General features: G+C 34.1%; 1 protein-coding gene across 7 annotated transcripts in view; it reads left to right on the top strand.

The window, feature by feature from the left end:
* Positions 1-25,047, top strand: part of LOC111064148 — a 37,227-nt gene that overhangs the window by 5,230 nt on the left and 6,950 nt on the right. For 6 of the 7 annotated variants that reach the window (XM_039421365.1, XM_039421363.1, XM_039421362.1 and 3 more), the window contains exons 2-3: positions 1,131-1,292; positions 12,146-12,361. In XM_039421365.1, the coding sequence (XP_039277299.1) occupies positions 1,143-1,292; positions 12,146-12,361 (366 nt within the window). In that variant the 5' untranslated portion in view covers positions 1,131-1,142. The remainder of the gene's footprint in view (positions 1-1,130; positions 1,293-12,145; positions 12,362-25,047) is intronic. The other variant, XM_039421367.1, reaches the window with a different exon arrangement.

Here is a 25,047-nt window from a genome sequence, read left to right as displayed (position 1 = left end):
CTTGACCTGAATCGATTGCTGAATAACTTTGTTCTGTTTGAAAATTTGACATGTTACCTGACTTTTATTAATTCGTTCTACCTATTTAGAGTTCAATAAACCTGGAGTTGAATTATATTAGTATTTTTCATTGAAGTTCCTGGCTCGTAGTTGCTAGTTGCTAAAAAAGGTGACAATTAGATAATGATGATAATCTGTGCATTTGAATGAACGAATCCACTAAATCCCAACCAATCAAGGATTCAAATAGAGATTTGATAGCATAATTCTGGTAAATATTATAGAAGAGAAGAAACAACCCCCTCCGTTTACAATGACAAAGGTTAGTCTGATCAACTTTTGATCTTGAAGAATTTGAACCTATTTGCAAGCAATGCATTTTGTGTGCTCTTCATTTCTCTTCAAATTCTTTGGAAAACGTCATACACATTGGGCTCTACATATCGTCTTGAAAATGGTAGAATTGAATAATAGGTAATAATTTACCAACGCGAGCACGAGACTTGTGGTGGCCAGTGGCCATTGATCTACAGTCACACCACAGACTGTTAAGGAAATTTTGAATATGGACTGAGTTTCAATTTAAATGCTTTACTCCAGTTCGTGGGACGATTACGGTGCACCTTGCCTAAAATATCTTCACAGGAATGTCTCTGTACGGCAGTTATATAACAGTTTTAATAAGTGCTCTCACCACTAATGTTCCACGTCAGTCCAATCATCCATTATTCATTTATTCATTGGCATTATTACTAAATGGCAATGCGTTCCCATGAATTGTGCAAAATTTTGAACGAATAGGCTACCGATTATTCGGTGCTTCAAACTGTAATAAGATTCAAAATATCCCGTTTCCCTGCGCCACTGAACATGTATGTACAGAGATGGATTATCATAAAATTAAATTGGACTAAACATGTATGGCCAGCTTTGTCTTGGAGTAAGCCTAAGATCATTTTTCAAATTATTTGATTATTCATCCAATTTCTGCTATTGTACCGTACCTATGTTTTTTCTTTCATTCTTCTATATTGAATTGAAATCTTTCAATCAAGCACACATTTAAAATGTCAAACTTTCATTTGTAAGATTAAATCCTACTTTAAATGACAATTTATTTTCTCTTTCAGATTTGCTTTTCAATGGCAATGGACACCAACATCATTTGTAGGTTATGCCACAAGAGTAGTGGTGTGGCTTTTTTTGATTTATTTGCCTCACCAGAAAGTGAACTGTACACACCAAATGCCAGAGAACACATCGGGCAAATTGATCTATACTTATCAATAAAGGTAATATTTGTCTTTGAACATTTTTCATTTGAAAATCATATTTTTTCAGCCTTTATTGAATACCGGTATTATTATACAGTAAAAATTAATGAATAAACGTGTTAAGAACTGTGCCATGCGTGGCGAGCATTGCTGGAAGTACTCTCTAGTAGCGCTGCCACCATCAAGTTTTTAGGGTCCTGGGCCCTGCTTACTTCATATAAGATTATTTAAAAAGTAAAACACAAACTTTACCAATTCGAAAATCTTCTATTAATAAATCTTATTATTAAGCATATATTCAATCCGTTATTATGTACGGTATAATAATAATAATAATAATATTTACGCCATGTGTCCAAGTACTTTCAACGATTTATAGCAAATTTTTGAATTGATAAAGCTCATCTGTAGTGTTGAAAGCTGTTAAGTACCTAGAATTTTCATCTATTGACATCGAATAGAAAGCTGATGTCAAATCGAGGGTAGATAAGAACTTTGCTGTGCTAAGTGATTCCAGAACGGTTGTTGGATTGGGAATTCGGTATTTATTATTTTAGAATTCAATTTTTTGTAATTTACTACCATCCTCGGTTTATTATCTCTATTCCTAACTAAGAAGGCTGGTGAAGCGTAATTTGACCTCACTTTCTCAATTACATTTGACTTCAATAAACCATCAATCATGTCATTCATTTCAGAGCGTTCTGATGCCGCTAATTTGAATGGTGATGAGAACACAGGTGTATTGTCTGCTAAATTTCTATGTACAGCCGGGAGTTTGGAATCAGGAATGTCATATTTGTCTTTGGAGAAAACATCAGCTTATTCGGTTATTAGTTGGGATATTTGTTTGTATGGTGTTTCACCAATATTTTTATTGACATAAATTTTCTTATTGTCATGTATTATAATATCGGGTTACTCTTTATCATTTGATGGTTGTTGTACATTTATTCGGTTAATCTCTTTGACTTCCAAGTATTCTTTTCCTTGGATTGATTCTTTGTTTGATTTTAGTTTTATATTTCCCAATTAGGCTCCAATTCTGAGAGTCAGAGGCCTTGAAGAAAAATTATAAGCAATGAATTCAAGTGAAGTGTCTGTAGCTTTAGTGAAAGAGACATTTATTTTGCATTTATTCAAGTAATGTGGATTTGGTGTGAACAGATAATTATTGCAATTCAGGATTTCAGCATTTTTCTCCACAAACACATCAATCTGTTGATGAGGTTTTAATAGAATATCGTTTTTTAAAACAATAGGTATCTCTTTGATCGTCCAATGGGATTTTTTTCTATTTCTGTTGAATGCGCGGAAAAACTTGTCTCAGAGCCTTCGCCGATTTCTAGGCCTGCTTTCAGTTCAATGAATTTGTATAAAGGTATATTTTCCGGTTCTGTTATCGCTTATTATTAACGAATCCTTCAAGTTTTCATTGTTGGTCATTTTTGCAGGTTTTTTGAAAACAAATAACCAATATGGCACATCAAGGTTATCTTCTTGGATTATTTCACTTAGGTTTTTGTTAGTACTCGTTAAAAGACTAAATGTATTTGGAGTATCGAAAACTTGAAACTCAGTTAATATAGGAAAAGCATAATTATCTATTATGTTCTGAATAATTCTCATTGTATCTCTATCTTCATTATTTTCATGTAGGGTCTTAACTATTTCTCTTACTGATTAAATTCATTTCGAGTGAATTAGCAGATTTTAGAACTACATTTTGGATTTTCTTTTCGTTTAAGTTTTCTGGAGTCATATTAATATTCTTTCCTTTTTTGGTGTTGTTTCTGATGACTTGCCCGAATTTATAGGAGTGGCTGCTATTTCAGCATAGTATTTTTCATTTTGAGAGAATTGAAAATTCGGTAAGTCCTGAATTTTATCTACGATATCTTTTTCAATTTGAGATGGACACCTCACAGTGGTCGCTTTGGTAGGTGTCCTCGTGTCCACGTTTTTTGGATGTTTATTTAACTGACATGAATCTACTTTGTGACCAGGTTTTTTACAAATTTCACTCTGGGGCTGAGCCTTTTCAGATGAATTTTTCTGGTTTAAACCATTGTAAAAGCATTCATCTGTGTTGTGATTTTTGTAATTACAGATGGCACAATAGCGTTGTTTTTTATTAGGGATTGAAGTGTCTGAACGATTTTGTGGATCTTTCTGATTTAATCGGTTGTGGTAGCAATTCTCTGTTGTATAGTTTTGATAGTGACAAATTGCGCATTTTTGTTGTTTAGTATTGAACTTACGTGGCTCAGAACGACCTTGATTTTGTTATGAGTTATTCCTGTTCGGGTTTTGATACTAATCTGATCTCTGCCTAGGCCTATCTTGCATTTCAATTTTTCTATGGGAGGGTTGTATTGCCTGCCTGTACCATTTGTTTTTCTTCTGATTTCGCAATTAACTTTGCTAATCTATCGGACAAACTATTTATCCTTTCCTCTTGCGTTGACAACCTTGACATGTTTGCAGTTTCATTGGATAATTGAGGCAATAATCCTATTCTGTCGTCTGTAATGAATTGGGATAGTGTGAATTGTTTAATATTATTTTCCAATTCAGCCATTGTATCGTTTTTCAGCATGACGATTTTGTCTAGAATATTTGGAAGAAGACCTCTCAAAATGTAGCGTATTTTTCTTTTCTCAGACATTTCTGAATCATACTTCTGGCATAAAAACAGAATGTGAGTCATGTAATTTTGAATGGTTTCCCTTGGCGACATTTTCCTATTCATTAGTTCTATTTCAATTTTCTCTACTGATGCAATTGGCTCAAAGTAGCCCAGTAGTGCATTGCTCACATTGTCGAAATTAAGGGTATTTTGCTTTTGCAAAGTGGCAGAGATTGTTTCAAAGTATTGAGCGGCGCTTCCTTTCAAATAGAATGGAAGGTATGTGAGGCAATCATCCTTATCCCAAGAGTTTGCCATGGCAACTCGTTTATAATTTTGAATAAAGTCGGAAATATTTTCGTGAGGTGCGGCGGAAAATGTTTGAGGTGTGAAAAATGGTATTTTTCTTTCAGCCATTGTTGACTGGATTTGGTCGTCTTGTTTTGCTATTTTAGAGTTCGTAACTTCAGGTGTTTTAAAAGGAATTGATAATAAATTTGGCGTTGAGGTGGATAGTTGTTGTTTTTTTGTGGCCAGTTCAAGACTTTCTTTAGGGAAAATAAATTCGGTTTGATTTGTTTGTGTTACTAATTTTGATGGAGTTGATGGTCGAGAATTTTCTCCTGCCTCCTGGAGTTTAAAGTTTTGCCTTAGGGTTCTCTCTAGATTATATAGATCAGGGAATTGGTCTTTTAATTCATCTGAAAGTTTAACAGTCGTTAAAATATATTGAATAGCCCTTTCGCGCTCTTTTTGGTAATTAGGAAGGTCATTGAAATTCTTTTTTATTAATCTGAGAGTGGACCTGATGAATTCTAAATCAGCATTTTTTGGTATATAAAGGTTGTATTGTTCTGCTAGGTTGATCGCTGTTGTAAAATCGAGTTTACCCGTGGAAATACTCCTAAGGTCAGGTAAACTAGTCATTGGAATTCAATTCTATTTAAATTGGGGATTGGAATCAAATTTGTAATGTGAACATAGAGCATAATAGTAATGAGGCATGCACATAAACAAAAGAACAAAAACTTAGAATAATTAATTTGATTGAACCAATTTGATAATGAATCATCCATTTGGTTTAGAAGTTTGTTCATGCTTCCTGATTTTCGTGAAAATATCTCTTATTTGAATAATTATTAACATAGATCAATAGAAAACAACAATGAGCTCGCTTCATAACTTAACTCGTAGACGTGCTGAAATGAAGGTCATGAAACACACTATTATTTAATTTCAAGATCACTTTCACTGTCAATGAAGTTTTTCCGTTTCATTAGCATGTTTGAAAAAGAATTTACAAAGTAAGCAATTCAAAGCTACTCTCGACATTCTAATTTAAGTTTCTATTCATCTGATTGTATTATTGAACTCACTATTATTGACACCAAAACTTATTGAATTTACTAATCATATTTTTATTGTGTAGAGAGACCGGAAAAGACCAACTGAAAGTTAGATTAATCTGTTTTATTTTTAAGTTTTAATTTTTAGTGAACAGAAATAAACACGGCGTGACTCCACCATTTGTGACGTACCGGACAGTAAGCTTTTACAATTGCATTACGTTAAAAGAGAACAATTAATATGTATCACCATTTGTAAGCAAGTTATAATTTTTTGTAAATATTGGGGGCTCCACCACTTCCCAGATGGGAAGAAGAGTTACAAAGGAGATACATAGCTGAAGATGGTAGAGCAGATATTTTAAAGAAATAAAAAGAAGAAATAATTCCAAGAAATACAAAATTTATTGGTTTACAATATTTTAAAAAGTAATAATTTGAAATGTATAAGTTAAAAGTTATATAATTTAGGCTATGAAGAAAAGGAAAACAGATTATTATCGAACAAGTCCCAATTATCTTATTCAAAAATGAGTTTCTATTTATTTCAATTTGATTAATTTTTGAAAACTATTTAGGTACAGTATTTAATATTTTGAGGATTTTCCTCTTGGTTTGAATTCTCTACATTTTATTTATTACTTTTAAATTCCTATAGAACATGACATTATAACTAATAAAATGATGAATAATTAATTGAGTACGATACCAATCCCCTTTACGATGACCATCTCGTCAGCTTGGCTGGAAGGTGAGGTCTAGAGGAAGGTCCAGGTCCTGGCCAGTCAGAGTCTTCTAGTGTTCGGAGGAGCGGCACAAAAAAGACTCTCTCGAAAAAGTGGGAAAATCTAATATGAAAATGCCGGCTGGTGGGGAGACTGGAAAGTTCCACCACTCTGAAGCTCTGCGATTTTTCATTCAGTCAGCGCAATTTGGCTTTCTAGTGATCCTGATTTTACTATTGAAAATTAAAAAGGGAAATAAATTAAAAATTTGATGTGCTTGAGGAGCTGTCAAAACCCATGGTTTATGACAAGTATCAGTTTGTCCACATACTGAAAAATGTTCTCTATTTTTGGTGAGATATATTGTAATCTTAAATACTCATAAGCTGGACAAACAAGCAGGAAATGCATCAATGACTCCAAGTTCAATTCACAGGCAGGGCAAAATTTTTCTGTTTCTAACTGATACCTCAGACCATCAATATACAGAAATGTTCGAGTTGTTGACATTCTTAATTGTGTAATACACCTTATCATTTTAATGGGCAACTCACAAATAAGCTGCTCGCCCAGTACATAGTTGGGATTCAATAATTTGTAGAAAGGCGAATTTTGCGAATTCTGTGCCATACGTATATCCTCGTCTATTATTTTACTCAAATAAACTTGAAGAATTCTGGCTTTGCTGTCGAACAATTCAAGAGCATCAAACCCGTATTCCGTCCACAAATATTGAAGCTCAACCGATTCCATTTCCCGCTTTACGAAAGATATCCAATTACCATTGAATCTAATATTTAGTAAAAGGCGATAACAAGCGTAAGGATATCTTGACTCTGTCATGTTTACAACCTTTATCAGCCAAGATAGGCATCTTTTGAAGATTTGGAACTTGAGTTGAGGTCAACCCGCCCCGCCTCCAACCTGACACCCCAACTCGGCGTTAAACGGCTAAGCAGAAGCAGGCGCTTCAATAAAAATAACTGGGCTACCTCCTCCACTTCTTCAAACCACAAACCTCCAATCCATACAGGCAGGATGGAATAATAACTGTGTCGAACAGCTTCATCTCCTCTAACCATCTCTGTGATCTAACTCTAGCTAGAACATTTATTGCCACTGCTGATTCAGCTTTAGCCCTACTTTTTGAATGTCTTCTCATCTCTGTATATCTGCCTGAAGACTGAAACAAAACTCCTAAATAATTGTACTTGTTACACATTTCTATTCTCTCTTCCCCAAGCATGAAACTATTTTTATGACTTTTGCTGAATCATCCCTTATGAAACGTCAAGATTTTTGTTTTGTTTGCGTTTACCTTAAGCCCTTCTTCTGTGCTATATTGAAACAAACATTTTATTTTATTTCTCAAGTCTGAAATGCTATCCGCCAAGATTACTATGTCATCAGCGTATTGCAGCATTAGAATGTCGATGTCGCTATCAAGATTCAGGCCATGTAACTGGCGGGGTCCCCCTGCAAAACGCCTGTAGTGACTGCTATTGGTTCAGAATGACTCCCACTAGATCTATTTTCCACTACTAGAGTGAAGTTAGAGTAGCGGTTTTGAAATATGTTAAACTTCGCCTACTCATTCCAAGAACTCTCAATTTTTTCTACAGCCGATCATGTGGGATGGATTCAAAAGCGGACTCATAATCTACAAAAATTGGATACGCCTTCCTTTTTTGTACTCCATATAATACTTTATTATTGTGTCCAACACAAAAATATTATCAACGCATGAGCGGCCCTTACGGAAACCCGACTGGCTTTCTTCAGTCACTCCGCACTTCTCCGCCCAGAGCGCTAATCGCTCGGTCATTATGCCAGTGAAGAGTTTGAGAATACAACTTGTAATAGCTATACCTCTATAGTTTTTGTGGTCCAGTCTACAGCCCTTCTTATGCAACAATATCATTTCAAGCCTTGCCCAATTTGTAGGATTTTTCCAGTCTCTAACATAGAATTGAACAGATAGTCCAGTCATATGGTCGTTTTTCAGGAAACAGCCCCGAAAGAATTTTTCTCGACGGTTCTTTATGTATTTTGGGGCGCTGAATTCGAATTTGAAATTTGCTGACACGCCAGAGGGCGGCTTCTCCCCCAAAACCCCCAAAATTTCGAACTTTTTCCAATTTTCCCATTTTATCTCGTAAACCTTGAGTTTCTCAAGAAAAATCATTCTTGTCAAAATTAAAGAGAATAAGATTTCCAATAAATTTAGCAGGATTTTACCATTGTTTGTTCCGGAGCTACTAATTTTCAAAAAAGGGGTATTTTTTAAGAGGTTTTCAAAATTATGCAAACCTACCACTTCTACCCTATACAACATGGATATTTTTCCAGTATAGATAAAAAACCACACATCACGTGAAAGAACAATTCATTATGAACATGATTCCTTAGGAACTTTCGAATTCAGTAGTGGGGGGAGGGGGGATATACCCAAAAATAGAAAATCATATCCTACAGCCAAAATACAAATTTTTCATTATAATAACTTTTCAAGGCCTTCCTAACAAAAACTACATATTTCGGCTGAAATCATCTTACGCGGTTTATTTTCTATGAGAATCACCCGTTAGAAACATTTAATTTCAGTATTTCCTGGGGGGAACGTTGTCATAAGGATACGTCAAGGATCAAAACTTTAAACACTTATAACTTTTGACAGAATGATCAGATCTCCTCGTACTACAGCTCATTCTTCTCAGATCGTCAAGGCACTTCAAATTCATGTATCATAATTGCAATTTGATGAAAAAAATGAAAAAATCCACTTTTTAGTGTATTTTAGCCCCTATTTAAATACACAGAAAAATGGCCAATTTGTATATTCAAAACTGTGTATCTCGGTAACCCGAAATGATAAAAAATGGTACTTGGTCTTGATTTAAAGAACAGAATCTCCTCTTTCATGTGAGGTAAATGAATTTTGTAAAAATATAATCTTGAGGTAAGATACGTTTGATTAAAAAAATCAAGAAATTTGTGATATTTTACCATCGGGAGCTAGATACTTGTAAAATTCATACGGAATCTCATTCAAGCCTGGCATACTTCCAATTTTTTGTCTCAATATATTCTCTAGCTCTAGAAGAGTTACTGTTCCATCGATAAGTGGATGCTTTACATCAAAGAATACATAATCCTTTATAATACTTGGCTTATATTTTTCTTTAAAAAATGTAGCCCAGTTCTCTAAATTTATATAGTTATCTTCTGTTCCTTTTTTCCCCTGACTATACGAACCGCTCCCCAAAATTCTTTCGCGTTAAAAATGTTATTGAATTATTCTTTTAGTTCCTCATAGAATTTTTTTCTTTTTTTGCTCGACCATATTTTTATATTCAATTTTAGCTCGAGCAGCAGCAGGTAATGGTTTCTGTTTCTCAGCAATATTATTCTTTCTCAGATAAGTATGACAAAAAATATTGTACGTAACTTGTACGTTAACGTATTTACCGCATTCGTATGATAATTCTGCCCTCAACTACGTTTCGGGCAGAAACAATCATACTTATGCGGTAAATTATCGTTACCGGACCTGTTACGTAAAGTACTATTATAATTTACTGCTGATTTAAAGGCATTGTTTAACCGTTGATTTGTATTAGCACCGAACACAGCAACAAACATTTCGACTCGTAAATCACACTATCTCTATGTACGGTATTCTAGTTTGGGGTATATTAATATACCGTACCTTCCTCAGGCTAGGTTATCGCTACCCAACTGACATGATTTTTCAATATTTGCAAGTTTCTGATATTAGACAGCTTCATGTAAGAAGAGCTTCAATGACTTATAATATAAATCGAAATGAAAATTTCATTTTCACCCATTTAGGTATATCACAACACAAGAAATCTCATTAACTTCGGTATTATACATCTCGACTTTTACATAGCTACTTGAAAAATAATAGTAAGTACCTTTGTCATATTTTGTATAAAAATATCCCCAATCACCTAAAACCGATGAAAAATGTCATATTTTACACATACAGGCACCATTTGAGTAGATGGTTGTTAGAGATTGTAGGAATGCTGCAGAGCCAGCATCTCTCTGTCTCTCTCCTGAGATACTAATAATATAAATCGAAATGAAAATTTCATTTTCACCCATTTAGGTATATCACAACACAAGAAATCTCATTTACTTCGGTATTATACATCTCGACTCTTACATAGCTGCTTGAAAAATAATAGTAAGTACCTTTGTCATATTTTGTATAAAAATATCCCCAATCACCTAAAACCGATGAAAAATGCCATATTTTACACATACAGGCACCATTTGAGTAGATGGTTGTTAGAGATTGTAGGAATGCTGCAGAGCCAGCATCTCTCTCTCTCTCTCTCTAAAAATTCACACAACCTTCCTCTAGCGCACCTCGAAACGTTCTGTCCCCTAACCTAGCTCCGCAGTGCAGGCTGGATGCTTGTCTGACTCGGACTAGGCGCTGGACAGCAAATAATAGCAGCGTTGGTGGGAATGCGAGCGGCCGCAGTAACATCTTCCACCCAGCAATGGTCGGCGTAGTTCCGCCTAGCGGAAAGACGAAAGATCAATCCAGTCGGTTATTTGATTCCTCCAGCCATGCTCAGCCAAGCAGCCGAGACAATAGAACAATGGAGTGGCGGTCTTATTCGCGTTCATCAGCAGTTTTCTTTCTCACGATTATTTTGATTTTTGTGTTGCCTATAAACTCCAGTCACCAGTAAAAAGTTCCCAGAAACGTGGTATGCTACCATATTAATGACTTTTCATGATGATTTTTAATTATTTAAAAACATTGTTGATATTCTGAGCCTTCAGGCTAAACTTGGGGTCGCTGAGAACGAATCTGCAATCAGAATTTTTCTATCAGGAAAAATAACGAAAAAACCCAGCTGTTGATCTTCCGGCAACCGTTAACAGTCATCCTGCAATGCGGCCGAAACACTTCCAAGCCAGACACCCATCTCAAATGACAACAACGCCCAGCTGTGAGAAACCATCCTGCACTGCGGCGCTAGGCTTAAGCTAGCTCCGCAGTACAGGGTGGATGCTTGTCTGACTCGGACTAGGCGCTGAGACAGCAAATAATAGCAGCGTTGGTGGGAATGCGAGCGGCCGCAGTAAGCTCTTCCACCCAGCAATGGTCGGCGTAGTTCCGCCTAGCGGACAGATTCAAGATCAATCCAGTCGGATAATTTGATTCCTCAGACATGTCTGAGTCGAGCAGAGCGGCAGTTTAGCTTCATTCGTATTCATCAGTTTCAGTTTTATTTAGTTTCATTCCAGTTTTATTATTCACTATATTATTTGGTGTATGTTTCATTTACTCGGGTTTAAATGTAATATGTATTTCAATAATTATAATTAGTACTCCAAAAAGTAATATTATATTCTTTATTGGAACAGCATAACGTTTCGGAGTTTTCAATACAAAAGTCTTCTAGTTAATAGAAGTTGATAGGTCTTAGCTCTAGAAAACAAGTATGGGTAGACAATAAATCAAACTTTTATTTATCAATATAAAATTATTACAATGATATATAATGATAGATTGTATCATCATCCGAAAGAGGAAAACTAAGCTTAGTCTCCACTATTCCGTCTTAAAATTTCAATGTTAATGGAGCTGTTCTATTAAATTGGAGTTGTTAGCGGGGAATGAATTGGAATTTAAAGTATTATTTTATTAATAATCACCGTATATTATCGGCTTTTGTCGGCAAGGTTCTATAAACTCAGTTTTCCAAGAACAAGTATGATGAACTCATTGCTCCTGCATTTTCAGTTGTAAACAAATATAATAATAATTGTCAATGGAAAAAATTAGCGATTCATGTTGCTCAAAAAATTCTTTCTCATAGACTACATATCACTCGTTTGAAACTGCATACTAGTGCTATTCAATAATTTATTAGCTCATTCGTAGGGCACCAGTGGCTTATTATATAATAACAGTGGCTAATTATATTCATATAATATTGTTCCAAGAACAAATAACACTTAGGCCTATGCCCGGTTTCTACATAAGGCACGAATTCTTCCCGAACAACATTCTCCAATTTCTATAGCTCAACTAATTTGAGAAAATTCATTTAAATCAAATCAAATTCATTTATTGCTAAATTTGAATTTAAGTTTTGATCTAGGCTACTATCTACTTTTCAGATTAACCAGAGTGATGGGTTCAGCAACTTTATTTGCCATATGTGTCTCTTCAATTTGTCGCTATGTAATAAATTGAGTATGTCATACTCCTCGACGTGCATGGAAGCTAATGATAATTATTGTTGCTGCATATGCAGACGTACTGACAAGTTATTGCAAGTGACAAGATTGACAAAGAAGATTATGAAGAGGGTGAAAAATTGCTTGACCTATAATGTAAGTGTATTTACTTATATAAGTACAAATTAACTTGTGTAAGTTATTGAATCATTATTGTATACTAGCCTAACTTTGTTTTAAAAATAGTATTAATAAGAGTAATTTTTTAATAGTCCATTAGATTTCTAGGCATTACATACATAAAATATAATTTCCTTGAGACTGGAATATAATCCTATTACAAAGGCTCCAATGCTTTCATTAAATTACAATATATTATATACCAAATAAATAAATATGTATTTTATAAGATAGCCTATATATTATGCTAGGCTACCTTTCCCCTGTGTGCAGTTTGCTTATGCAAATATCAGTCGTGACTGACATCAAGAGTTCTTGAATGACTACTTATTTTTTCTTGATCTATGAAAAGCACACTGACTTGTGAATAGAATAGGCTGTAGGTCTATGCATTTCCTTAAAACACATTTGACATTCAGGACAACTTAGCTATGCTGTTGACGTAGTTCATGATTTCTTGGGCTCATGCTCATTTATGCATCTATTGCATTTTTCTATTAACATCGTTTGCCATAGATGCGAATTCTCTGAGATAGGTAATAAATATTTCTTTTGTGGACTTATTTCAAACTTAACTTAGAAAGTGTGTGCGTAGGGTTGTGAAGTAATAATTTAGCCTATTTAAAATTAATTCAGATCTAAAAATCACTCTGAAAACAATTACAAATATTGTCAGAATTAATATCAATAAACCTGGGAACTTTGTGAACATGAATGAACAATGGAATCACAAAAATGCATGACGATATAATTAGGATGCTATTCCACTCAAGTCATGGAATAAGAAAATGTATTTAGAACACTTGGGGCGGGCATTAGTCACACTTTGACTTTGTTCGTTCACAAACGGTGATTTCAGTTGATAGTTAACAAATAACTAGTAATTCTGTGAACCTCATGCAGTTTTCTCACCAACAAGTATCTGATGTCACCTGTTATAGTTGATTCAGTTTAATCACAATCACAGTTGAATCATAATTTACTCTTAAAAATGGTTATTTGTCTTCTCCAAGATCAAAAACTCACTTATGTTAATAACTCAGTTCACGTTTGAATTTGTATCCCATATGATGATTTATCCAGTTTCGTGATAATCTTTCCTCTTATAGGATATATATATATATATATATATATATAAATTAAAATAGGAGACACAATATAAATAGATTGAAAACACTTGAAAACTTACATTAGAAATGGGGAAATTTTCGGAGACTGAGTCTCCTTTCTCAACCGGAAGACTGCAGTTTTGAATCCAACGGTCGTGTGCTTACAGCATTACACAACCATTGGATTCAAAACTGCAGTGTTCTCGGTTGAGAAAGGAGACTCAGTCTCCGAAAATTTCCCCCCATTTCTAATGTAAGTTTTCAAGTGTTTTCAATCTATTATATCGTGTCTCCTGTGTTAATTTATATTACAAACTTTAAAGTGTCTTATATATATATATATAGAAGACACTTTAAAGTTTGTAATATAAATTAAAATAGGAGACACAATATAAATAGATTGAAAACACTTGAAAACTTACATTAGAAATGGGGGGAAATTTTCGGAGACTGAGTCTCCTTTCTCAACCGAGAAGACTGCAGTTTTGAATCCAACGGTCGTGTGCTTACAGCATTACACAACCATTGGATTCAAAACTGCAGTGTTCTCGGTTGAGAAAGGAGACTCAGTCTCCGAAAATTTCCCCCCATTTCTAATGTAAGTTTTCAAGTGTTTTCAATCTATTATATCGTGTCTCCTGTGTTAATTTATATTACAAACTTTAAAGTGTCTTCTATATATATATATATATATATATATTATATAATATATATATATATATAATATATATATATATATATATATATATATATATATATATATATATATATAGAAGACACTTTAAAGTTTGTAATATAAATTAACACAGGAGACACGATATAAATAGATTGAAAACACTTAAAAACTTACATTAGAAATGGGGAAATTTTCGGAGACTGTGCATATATGTGTCTCCTTCCTCAACCGAGAAGACTGCAAGTCTTCTCTGGCTGGCAGTCTTCTCGGTTGAGAAAGGAGACACAGTCTCCGAAAATTTCCCCATTTCTAATGAAGCAGTCTTCTCTGCCTGGCAGTCTTCTCGGTTGAGAAAGGAGACACAGTCTTCGAAAATATCCCCATTTCTAATGTAAGTTTTTAAGTGTTTTCAATCTATTTATATTGTGTCTCCTTTTTTAATTAATATATATATATAATATTTCTAAACTATTTTAAAATTAATTTTTTTCAATCAAGAATATTATAATTTCTTCGGCATTATTCAGTTCATTTAATAATTTTTTATTTCATTTTCAATCACCTATTAAATTTGTTTTTCAAATGTGAGAATATTGATACTGATGGGCACGCATCATAAAAAATATTGAAACCCCACCTTATAGAAATAGACACGGCCAGACATCCGTGTAATGCATGCATCCACTATAGTGTGGTATAATTATGTAAACCTAAACAATTGATGTGCTGACTACTATTTTTGTCAGTACCGCTTAGTGTCGCTCTCAGCGCGCTCATTTAGTAAGTCTACTCCAGCCATTTGATGTGTTAACATGTATTTTTCGCAAATAAATTTTTTTTTATAAACTGAGTTTCAATGAACGTGAACGTGTTTGGCGCCCGAACAGGGACCCTGAAGAGTTTTTCGTGAAAATTGTGCTGTTCATTCAACCGCTAGTTTATATTGATCAATTATCAATCACAAGTGATCTCGGAAAATTCGAAAGTCGGGGTCGCAACTGATATGAACCATCATCGAGACCGTCAAGTGGAAGAGTGACTCATCAACACCAACAACCAACAACCACCATCCTGGAGAAGAAAGGCAAGAAGGATAGCAGACCAGACCATAAACTTCTTATCAATTACCGGCCAAGGTTAAGATCGTACCTGGCTCTGGCTGCAGCTGTATCCAACTCCACAGTTCAAGGTAACACGTCTTCTACATCTACAATCAGTGACAGTAATAGTGAAGATAACAGTGAAAGCACAATGGATAACCCCCTTATTTCAAGACCAATTGCGAAACATCACCTACACATAATACCTGAATATACAGGAAACCCAATAGAACTACTTAGCTTTCTCGAAGTTGTCGAAAAATTGAAAAATGACTATTGTAATAATCGTATCGCGGAAGCAGCAGACAATCATTGGATTCTCCTTCACTATTGTAAAAACAAATTACATGGACCTGCTAAAGATGTAATCCTCAACAGTACAGTAGATGACCTCTCAAATTTGATTGATGTTTTGAAAAACAACTTTGCCGATAATAGGACAGTAGAACCATTAACTATGGAACTGCTTGCTATGATATCACACCAAAAAGAACACCCTATTCAATTCATAAATAGACTGCAACAAAAAAGAACCGTGATTATCTCAAGACACAAACTCGATGGACTAACTGGTCCAATTCTTGAAACTATCTCATCTCAGTTGGATAAACAAATTGTAATGATTTTAGTCGAAGGAATCAACCACCAGCTTGGAGCTCACCTACAAACGCTAGGAATCAAAGACCTCAGTGATGCAAGACAGGCTATTATCAATAAGAGTAGTGCTTATTTGAAACATTTAGGATTTACTACTGATGTAACACAAATGAATCAAACTTTCAGTAAATCTGAAGGAAAACAAAACTCGTCAAATTCCAATCAAAATTCGCATCCGAAAAATTTCCATCAGTTTCAAAACCAAAACAATTCAAATCAAAGGAACTTTTCTCAATCTCAAAATCGTGATTTCAATTTCAATCAGAGAAACTTTTCTCAACCTCAAAATCATTTCAATCAGAGAAATTTCTCTCAGCCTCAAAATAATTTCAACAGAGGACAATCCTTTCAAAGTAGATTTCGTAATGGACAAAGTTTCCAAAATCACAACTTCAATCGTAATCCAAATGCAAACTTCAATAATAACAACCAAAATTTGAATCAAAAATCAAACCATGTGAGCATGAGAACAGTTTCCAACTTTCAAAAGTTTCCAGTTCACAATATTGAATCTTCTGAAAATGAGTTTTCCGAATTTGAAAGCATGGATGCTAGAATGAGTTCTATGGAAAATGCTGTAAGTGACCTTTGCGAGAAAATGAATCATTTTTTAGAAGTAGGCTCGAACAACAATCTAAAAACGTAGTATTAGATTTGAATACGATCTCTCTTGATTTACCTCATATTCATTACAATGATTCACGAATTTTGATCGATACAGGTAGTAAATATAATTTTATTAAACCTCAAATGGTTTCTCCTCAGACAAAAATAATTGATTGTGATTATAAAATTCGTACACCCGCTGGTGAATCTAATGGAAAATGTTGTGTAAATATTAATGTTAAGAATATGCTTGGTGTTGATAAAGATGAAAAATTTTATGTGTATGATTTTAGCGATAATTATGATGTTCTTATTGGAAAGCAAACATTGCAAGGGTTGAAAGCAAAAATTGATTTGGAGACCAATTGTCTCATAACGAAAGATTGCACGATACCACTGTTAGGAATGAATCATATTGAAATCAACAAGGGTTGGAATGAATTGAAAATCAAAACTAATGTTTACACTCCATCAGATAAGCTATTTGTTGTTAGTATTAAGGAATTGCAGTTGTATAATATTGTAACTGATATTGATAGGAGTGGTTTTATTGAGATTGAATATGAAATATCCCGAAATAATAAATAAAATTCGAAGGTGATATATTAACTGCTACTAACTTGCTCAAGCATAAAATAGTGACAACAGACGAAGAACCTGTTTATTCAAAAAACTACCGCTATCCTATCTCATTTAGGCAGGATATTAGTAATGAATTAAACAAGCTACTCGAACAAAAGATAATAAGACCGTCTAATTCTCCGTACAACTCTCCCTTATGAGTTGTGCCGAAGAAACCTGATGCTTCAGGAAAACGCAAAGTTCGTCTTGTAGTAGATTATCGGAAATTGAACAACAAAACTAAAGATGATAGATTTCCTCTCCCGAATATTGAAGACTTGTTCTCAAAAATCGGTCGAGCAACGTACTTTTCGGCTATTGACCTTGTTTCAGGATTCCATCAAATTGAAATGGAACCCGAATCAATACCAAAAACAGCTTTTAGTACTGAAAATGGTCATTATGAGTTTCTCAGAATGCCATTTGGGTTGAAAAATGGTCCACCTCAATTTCAAAGGACAATGAACTTGATATTTTGTGATTTACCAAATGTTCTTGTATATCTTGATGATATTATTATTTTTAGTGATAGCTTACAAGAGCACATGAAACACCTGAACGTTGTATTCAAACGATTGAAAACTCATCAACTGAAAATACAATTGGACAAGACCGAATTCTTTAAGAAAGAACTTCTATTTCTAGGTCACATGGTTTCGGAAAAAGGCATTCAGCCTAACCCTTTAAAAGTAAAAGCAATAAAAGATTTTCCCGTTCCACAAACTACTAAACAAATAAAACAATTTTTAGGTTTGGCAGGATACTACAGAAAAATGATAAAAGGATTCGCTAAAATAGCTCAACCTTTAACTAACGCATTGAGAAAAACATCCACTATAAACCCAAAAGATCCTAAATTCATTGAAGCTGTCAATTTTCTGAAAGAAGCAATTACTAACGCACCAATATTGCAGTTACCTAAATTGAATGATCCATATATTTTGACAACAGACGCATCCAATGTAAGCTTAGGGGCGGTCCTTAGTCAAATGACTGACAATAAAGATCTCCCAATTTCATTCGCTTCTAGAACACTCAATCCCACTGAACAAAATCTTTCTACTATTGAAAAAGAAATGTTGGCAATAACTTGGGCAGTGAAACATTTCAGGCCATATTTGTATGGAAGAAAATTCACCCTAAGAACAGATCACAAGCCACTCCAATGGCTTCATTCTCTAAAAGAACCAAATGCTAAATTAATGAGATGGAAATTGTTAATGGAAGAGTATGATTACAACGTAGAATTCATAAAAGGTCGCTCAAATTGTGTTGCTGATTGTCTCTCACGGCCTTTCAATGTAAATATGATGGAAAGTAGTGATGAATTTACAGGTTTTGACGATTCAGAATTGTTTCCAGGCTTTCCCGCGGAAAATAATGCGAACAATGCCAACGATAATGCCAATAACAATGATGAGTACGATGACATTGATATCAATGATCTGCTAAGATTCCATAACAATGAAGCTCCTCCGTCAGTAAATGAAAGTATATTGAATGATCTTGATGAACAATTAGGTAACAATTCAATAGTTAATGCAAATATTGATAATAATTATGAAAATTATGTGGAAACTGGCAACGAAAACCTTGTAAATAATACTAATAATGATAATGACAATGACTCACTAATGACACAACATTCTCAAGAAAGTTCAGATGATAGAATAGGTATAATGGACGAAAATAGTATCATAAACACTGAAGCAAACCAAATAGTTATTTCACGAGGTAAAGGAAAACCCCAATTCAAAAAGATCTTTAATAAAAACAGAATAATTTTCAAATACAGAGACGCACGTGACATTGGAAACAACGTAGAAGAAATACGAGAGTATTTGAAACCTGATACTGTGTACGGTATAGTATTTTCAAATAAAAGTCCATTGTTTGAAGCTCTAAAAACAGAAATTCTAAGTTCAATGACTAATGAAATTGTCAAAATAGTTCCCAACATAAAATTCCGAATCTACAAAAGAATAAACGCTGACATAACTGATGTAGATGAACAAACAATGATAATAGCTCAATGTCATGAAGACAGAAACTTCCACAGAGGAATTAACGAGAATTATAAACAAATACGTAAAAACTACTATTGGCCCGCAATGCACAAAGACGTAACCGAATTTGTAAATAAATGTGAAATCTGTTTGAAAACCAAGTATGAAAGAAACCCAATTAAAACTAAATTCAAAGTAACTCCCACACCTACTAAACCTTTCGAAAAACTTCAGATTGACACTTTCACGTATAATAATATTAAAATCCTCACAATTGTCGATTCGTTTTCTAAAAGACTTTCCGCCTACACATTGAAATCAGCTAACAGTATCGAAATAATAAAAAATCTAAACAACTATCTTTCAGTTATCCCAATTCCAAAATGCATTCAAACCGATAACGGATTAGAATTCAACAATGCACTATACAAACAATTCACTGAAATAAATGGTATTGAAACTTACTTCACCACACCTTATCATCCCCAATCTCAAGGACTAATAGAAAGAACACACTCCACAATTATTGAAATTCTACAAGGACTCGAAATTAAATTCCCAAAATATAGTGTTGAACAAAAACTTCGATTAGCTTTGCGAACCTATAACAATTCTATAAAAGATCAATTCAACTTAAGCCCAAATGAACTAACTTTCGGAATTCAGAATTATTTACCAAATAATCAAGATCAGGATAATCCCGCAGTAATCACTGAAGAACTTGCTAATCAATACTTCAAAGAAATACAAGCGTTGAATGATGCCGTTTACAAGAAAATAATCGAGGAAAAAGAAAAACGAATAGAAAAATGTAACAAAAATAGAGAGGAACCACCTGAAATACCAGATAGGATATTCATCAAAAACCCGAAATTTCACAAAAATGTTCCAAGATATAGCACAGCTACTAAGGAAGGTGATAGGTTTAAATTGAAAAGAAATGTAATCAAAATCCACCCTAACAGAATGTAAAGGCCTCGTAAAAAAGTAAAAGATAATCTAATTGTTGCAGATGAAGGCAATGACCATCCTTCTGTTGCTCCTGATCCCAGCAACGTTGACGTACAGACTGACAGACTTGACAAAGACAGCAGGAATAATTCCGATTAAAATAGGACAATCTATGCTCATTAACGACACATACAAAGTTATCCATTTTACTAACGTGACTGACCTTAAAATACAATCTTTGAAATTACAGACTCATATTAATAATCTGCAAGTCGCTTACATATCCTTTGACATTATTGAATCCTTGAAGAAAATTTCACTCAACCAATATTTTAAATTAGAAATGATTTCTGAAAATAAAAATAAAAAGGTAAAACGTGGACTAATGAACGGATTAGGAAACGCCATATCATGGTTGACAGGACTTATGACTGCTGACGACAAAGAACACCTTGACAAAGTTATTGATAAAATAGAAAATAATGAATTACATCTTGTTAAAAATGAAAAACATAATTTTGAAATGAACCATGAGTTAATTAAGAAATTTAATTTCGATGTTGAGCATATTAATTCAAATAATAAAGCATTAGAAAATATTACTAACGAAACTGCCAATATTGTCGAAAATATGCAAGCTGTTGACTTAATTACTTTGACTATACAATTGTTGGATGATGAAATAAATGATGTTGTTAACTCGTTGATGTATTGCAAAGAAGGGAAACTTCATCCATCAATTTTGAGCTTTGATGATTTTTGTAGGTTAATTAATTATAAGAATTATTCATTAGCTAGTAGAGATTCCAGTATTTTATGGGAAATAGTAATAGCACTTGTATTTTATCGAAATCTGTTATAACTTACATTATCCATTCACCGAAATTAAACGATTTATTTGAAAAATATGACCTTCTGTCTTATCCTGTTGAAATGGAATCAAATGTTCACACCATGAAATTAAAAGAAAAATCGATATCTGTGTCTCAAAACAAAAATCTTTGGAAACTGACCAATTTTCAAATATTCTCTTCTATTTCATTTTATACTTCAGGAGAAATTATACATGATAACTGTATTTTGTCTGTAGTAAATAATAAGGATTTGGATAGTTGTGTAAGAATAGAAATAATTAATGATAGACCATTTATTAATTATTTCGAAAATTGAAATTGTATTTTAGGATATAAGTATGATCAAATTAATATCAATAATGACACTATAAATACTCCTTCATCTTTCCTTATCAATCTGGATATCAATGATAAAATGACAGATGTAAAATTACCGTTTACTTCAGTTACCACATATGCACAAAAATTAAGTCATGTACCAAATAAAATTCATACTAAACTTATCGATTTGAAAGATGTTAGTGAACTTGATGATATTGAACCTAGAGATTTTGATTTTATAAATTTTGAAGATTCTTTTGTCCTTAAGACACGCCACATTGTAATTTTTGTTTTAAGTACATTTATACTTCTTGTAATTTTGATAATCGTTTATTACAAATTTAAGAAGCCAACCAGTGTACTAAATTACCGAATTGATACACAAGTACCAATATCATCAACCCCTTTCATAAGCTATATTGTACCACCTAGAAATTAGATCTAAGTTAGTAAACTTTAATTTGTAACTTCATTTTAATTTTTGTAATTTTTGAGTGTCCCAAATTTATTTTTCGGTACGAAAAAAACTTAAGGAGGGAGGAATTATGTAAACCTAAACAATTGATGTGCTGACAACTATTTTTGTCAGTACCGCTTAGTGTCGCTCTCAGCGCTCTCATTTAGTTAGTCTACTCCAGCCACTTGATGTGTTAACATGTATTTTTCGCAAATAAAATTTATTTTTAAAAACTGAGTTTTAATGAACATGAACGTATTTTATAATATTTCTCAACTATTTTAAAATTATTTTTTTTTCAATCAAGAATATTATAATTTCTTCGGCATTATTCAGTTCATTTAATAATTTTTTATTTTATTTTCAATCACCTATTAAATTTGTTTTTCAAATGTGAGAATATCGATACTGATGGACACGCATCATAAAAAATATTGAAACCCTACCTTAGAAACGGCGAAATAGACACGGCCAGACATCCGTGTAATGCATGCATCCACTATAGTGTGGTCCACCTTATAATGGCAGAATAGAGAATATGGAAGATAGAAGAATAGCGATGCTGATTCTCTGCATTAATTAATTATATTTCTACATTGTCAAAAACATAATTGTCATCGTTATGGACCTAGAAAATGATAGTACCACCGGCTTTGTCAAATGATAGACAAGGATAGCAAAACCAAAGTTGATCAAATACTTTCATTATAACGTGGACCTCACTATAGTCAGCTGATTGATTATGAATAATAAATTCTATAGTCTGATTGATCCTATCTTCAAAGTAGATGATATAAATAGTGATATCAGAGTATGGACGAATTCCTTCACTTTTATATTATTCGTAAAATGCAAAATTTCAAAAAAAACCTTGTTTATACATCGACGCGCAGTTGAAAAAGGAATATTCCTGCCAAATCCCATCGAATTCTATCAACTCGTTTGGCCGTAATCGCGTTACATACAGACAGACAAAAGCAAATCGAGTTGAAACATAGACCTCACTACGTTAGGTCAATTAGCAGTGATCATATCAATTTGCCGTTGTTTGCAGCAATTCAAAATTGAAATTCAAATTAAGTTGATTTGGAACTTTTTGTATGGACATCTCTTGCCTAATATGGGTACATTATGGTACATCAGTGGACCAAATGCAAAGAATTTACCAAATTAATATAATTTTCATGTTCAGGAGATGCTACTTCATTATCTGTTTTGGGGGATAATAATGCAATAATGCTGAACCTCTGTGAATATTGAATTGTTTAATGAGGATCAAATGGTTGATGCTGATGGAACAAAAGGGGTGTTTTTCAGTCAATTATTGATAATTTAGTGGCAATTTAATAATTTCCTCGCGCAAAATTCTTATGATACTTTCCATCAGAGTTATGAAGCCCTTCATTTAACGCCAGACTCCTCTATTGCACTAACAATTCCTAACCCGAGTCACTTTAAATGGAAGTTGACCGAGCAAAGTCAGATCAAAGATCCAAGTCAACGGTTTTGCATTTCTCTTTATGTTCATATGTTTTTATGTATGTATATTTGTTCCGCGTTTACGGCGCAACGCGTCAATAGATTCTCATGAAATTTGACAGGTATGTTCCTTTTTGAATTGGCGTCGACGTATATAATAAGTTTTATATCAGCTTTGAACTAGGGTGAACCAGTTGACAGTGTTTCTTGTGGGAAATTAGCTTTTGGTGATAGTTGGTTCCAACAGATGATTAAAAGCGTTGTCGATACGTTAATCCAATCAGTCATTGGCCTTTTCCACACCGATATCTTGCTGATAAGACAGAATTCACTATGATTCACCTTATAGGTTTATAACTGCGCGAGGTCTACCAGTTCAACTAGTAAATTATGACTATATTTAACTTTCCTCTATTTCCCTATTTTCTATTCCTCTATTGCTTTCATTTTTGAATGACTAATTGCCGGTTTCACAAAAGCTGGTTAAATTCTAATCGTGATTAATTTCACGAGAACCTATCGGAAAAGGCTTCTCTGATTGGTTCTCGTGAAATTTATCATGATTAAAATTTAACTGGCTTTGGTGCGACCAGTCCTGAAAATAAACCATTAAACTGACTGCAGATTTATCTATATTATATAGGGTGTTTACGATCTTCCTACCAATAGGGCATTGTTCCAGAAACATATCCAAATATCATATTTAAATTGTCCGGAAGTCAGGTGAGTTAGGTGAGTGTAGTCACCTCTACTAGTGCCGTTACTGTAGATAGTGGTCATAGTCGCGTCAGTGCAGGTAGATAGGCCGGGTAATAACGCGTCGGGTTAAAAGTTGCCTGAATCTCTGGCTTGTGCGGAATCTCTTAGGCGTGGAAGTCGTGAGTCCTGGAACTACTGGAGTAGTGGAACACGATCCGTCTTGGAAGAAGATTTGCCTTGTAAGGTCCGAAAGACGTGGGCTCAACCAGTTGGAACTAGTTGGGGCATGTCCGCGACTTAAGCTAACGCGCTGCAAGGCCGCAATCATATATACAGCTATTAGGCGCGCGTGAAGCTGTATCGTGATATGGTAAACCAGGTCTACTGCTCAAACGGGGACGGCTGACTTTCTCGTGAAAAACTGGACGAATTCCAGTTACCACGTACGTGAGGGTGCGGGACGCACTCTGTATAGCCGCGCGGTAGGCACGCGCAGGGCCAGCGGGTACCGCGGCTATTAAAGCAAGTAAGTACACCCCCCTTTCTACACCATTTTCTATCTTCTTTTACCCTTTCCCACTCTGAATCACCCGATATACTACTTTGTGTATCCACTCTTCATCCTTACCACACTAATCTATTTACTGCACACCTCCGCGGCTCAGCAGGTCCTTGCCTTTCAGGCGTGAGACAGCTAAAGTCAAAACCTCCACCTTCCTATCTGTCGACCGCCGCTCCGCGGCAGAGCTCAGACAGTCCTGGGTCACAGACCGACTCTATCCTTCCCGAAGCGGGGAAGCGTTGCGACTTCTTAAGGCGGTGCAAAGGCTAATAATAAACTTTCTACTGGTGATATTTTTCAAAGTTTTTCGATTTGTATATCATCAAGCTATCAAAATTGAAAAGTTTTCTCAGGAAAACTTTTTTTTTCTGATCATTACTTTTTGAGATATGAGCGCCTAATGTTTAAATTTTTGGAACAGAACATTTCAAATTTGGTAAGAGATAAGTCCATGAGATTGAGAGGGTAGACTCTTTATGATATTGTTAATCTAATAAAAGAAGAATTTTCTAAAAATATCAATTTTCGAGGAAGTTATTCGATTTACCAAAAATAACTTTTAGT

The sequence above is a fragment of the Nilaparvata lugens genome, chromosome 2 (genome assembly GCF_014356525.2).
Source record: "Nilaparvata lugens isolate BPH chromosome 2, ASM1435652v1, whole genome shotgun sequence".
NCBI classification, from domain to species: domain Eukaryota; kingdom Metazoa; phylum Arthropoda; class Insecta; order Hemiptera; family Delphacidae; genus Nilaparvata; species Nilaparvata lugens.
The sequence above is the reverse complement of the archived record's forward strand: the minus strand, read 5'-3'. Positions and strand labels throughout refer to the sequence as shown.